General features: G+C 48.3%; 1 protein-coding gene across 1 annotated transcript in view; it reads right to left on the bottom strand.

The window, feature by feature from the left end:
* The window catches only part of AGPAT4 (1-acylglycerol-3-phosphate O-acyltransferase 4), a 30239-nt gene extending 29461 nt beyond the window's left edge, over positions 1–778 (bottom strand). Inside the window, exon 1 of the mRNA XM_007945281.2 lies at positions 601–778. Within this exon, the coding sequence (XP_007943472.1) occupies positions 601–778 (178 nt within the window). The remainder of the gene's footprint in view (positions 1–600) is intronic.
* Positions 779–1381: the final 603 nt, after the last annotated feature.

Below are 1381 nucleotides of genomic sequence, written 5' to 3'. Positions count from 1 at the left end.
CACTCCTCGGAAGGAAGGTTAGGCAATCTACTTCTGTAGTGATACTGCCTCGGAAACTCAAGGAGGGGGTGCTATGAGTCAGGTCCGACTCGAAGGCAGTCAGTTTGGTTTGGTAGAAACAGGTAAATAAACATCTATACACACACTCTCACACACACAGAGCACTCTTAGGCACGAGTCTGTGTAAACATTTAGATACATTATACAGACATACACACAACATGCACACACTAATCCACCACAAAGCATGTGTAGCACCCTGGGACCTGTGTGTGTGTGTGTGTGTGTGTGTACTATTTCTATAAGGATCGCCAACAAGTGGTTAACACTGACGGCTTCTGGGAAGGAGACTATGGAAACAGGGACAGAGGCACATTTTCTTTTCATAATAGACCTTCTGTGCCTGTTGAATTTTGTGCCTTTTGCATGACTCATTCAGAAAGTGATTTTTACAAGTGAAGACAAAATGAAGTTATTCCAAACATAAATCACAACCCACAAAGCTAACGGAAGCCTAGTGAAGCGCTATGCACAGCCGCGTGTCGGGGACGCACGCCTGCCGTCACGATGCAAACAGAGGGTTGGAGAGAAGCGTCTTACGGCTGGAGATGCAGTAGGACAGCCTGCAGTTGATCTTCCGGAAGAGCTGCTTGTTGACCGGCCACAGGACCAGCGTGCAGAGCTGCAGCGCGTTGACGATGAGCCCCGAGGCGATGAACACGTAGCAGAAGACCAGGTGGCAGAGGAACTGAGACTTCAGCAAGCCAACGAGGTCCATGGCGCGGGGCTGCCCCGGTGGAAATCAAGAGATCAGCACAGCAGAGTGCGTCCGGGGAAAACGCCCAGCACTCGGACAGCGTCTGAAACACAAACCAGAGGCAGATGTCAGCACAGCCACCATGTGCTTTTGGAGTCAGGAGACAGAACCCTTTTGGAAGAAAAATAGCCACTCGAGATGAAACGCGTTGAACACGAGTTCATTTACTTTTATTTATCAAATATTTACGTAGTATTTACCGAATGTCGGGCAAACTTTAAACCCTCTGCACACAATAATCCCTTTATATTAACATACTGTGAGATCTGTACCATGACCCCATTTTACAGGTGAGGGACTCCAGGCCTCAGGGGTCAATTAAACACGTGCCCAATATCCAAGGAGCTCTGGTGGCACAATGGTTAAGAAAGTGCTTGGCTGTTAACCAAAAGGTTAGAGGTTCAAACCCACCAGTGTCTCTAAGGAGAAAGACCTGGTGATCTGTGCTGCAAAGACTACAGCTTAGAAAACGCTAAGGGGCAGCTCTGTTCTGTGACAAGGGATGGCTACGAGCCGATACTGATGCAAGAACCACCAATGTTCTCCCACTTCCACACCTAGTTA

Source organism: Orycteropus afer, unplaced genomic scaffold (assembly GCF_000298275.1).
Source record: "Orycteropus afer afer isolate SDZICR_OR568_19922 unplaced genomic scaffold, OryAfe1.0 scaffold00135, whole genome shotgun sequence".
NCBI lineage: Eukaryota > Metazoa > Chordata > Mammalia > Tubulidentata > Orycteropodidae > Orycteropus > Orycteropus afer.
The sequence above is the reverse complement of the archived record's forward strand: the minus strand, read 5'-3'. Positions and strand labels throughout refer to the sequence as shown.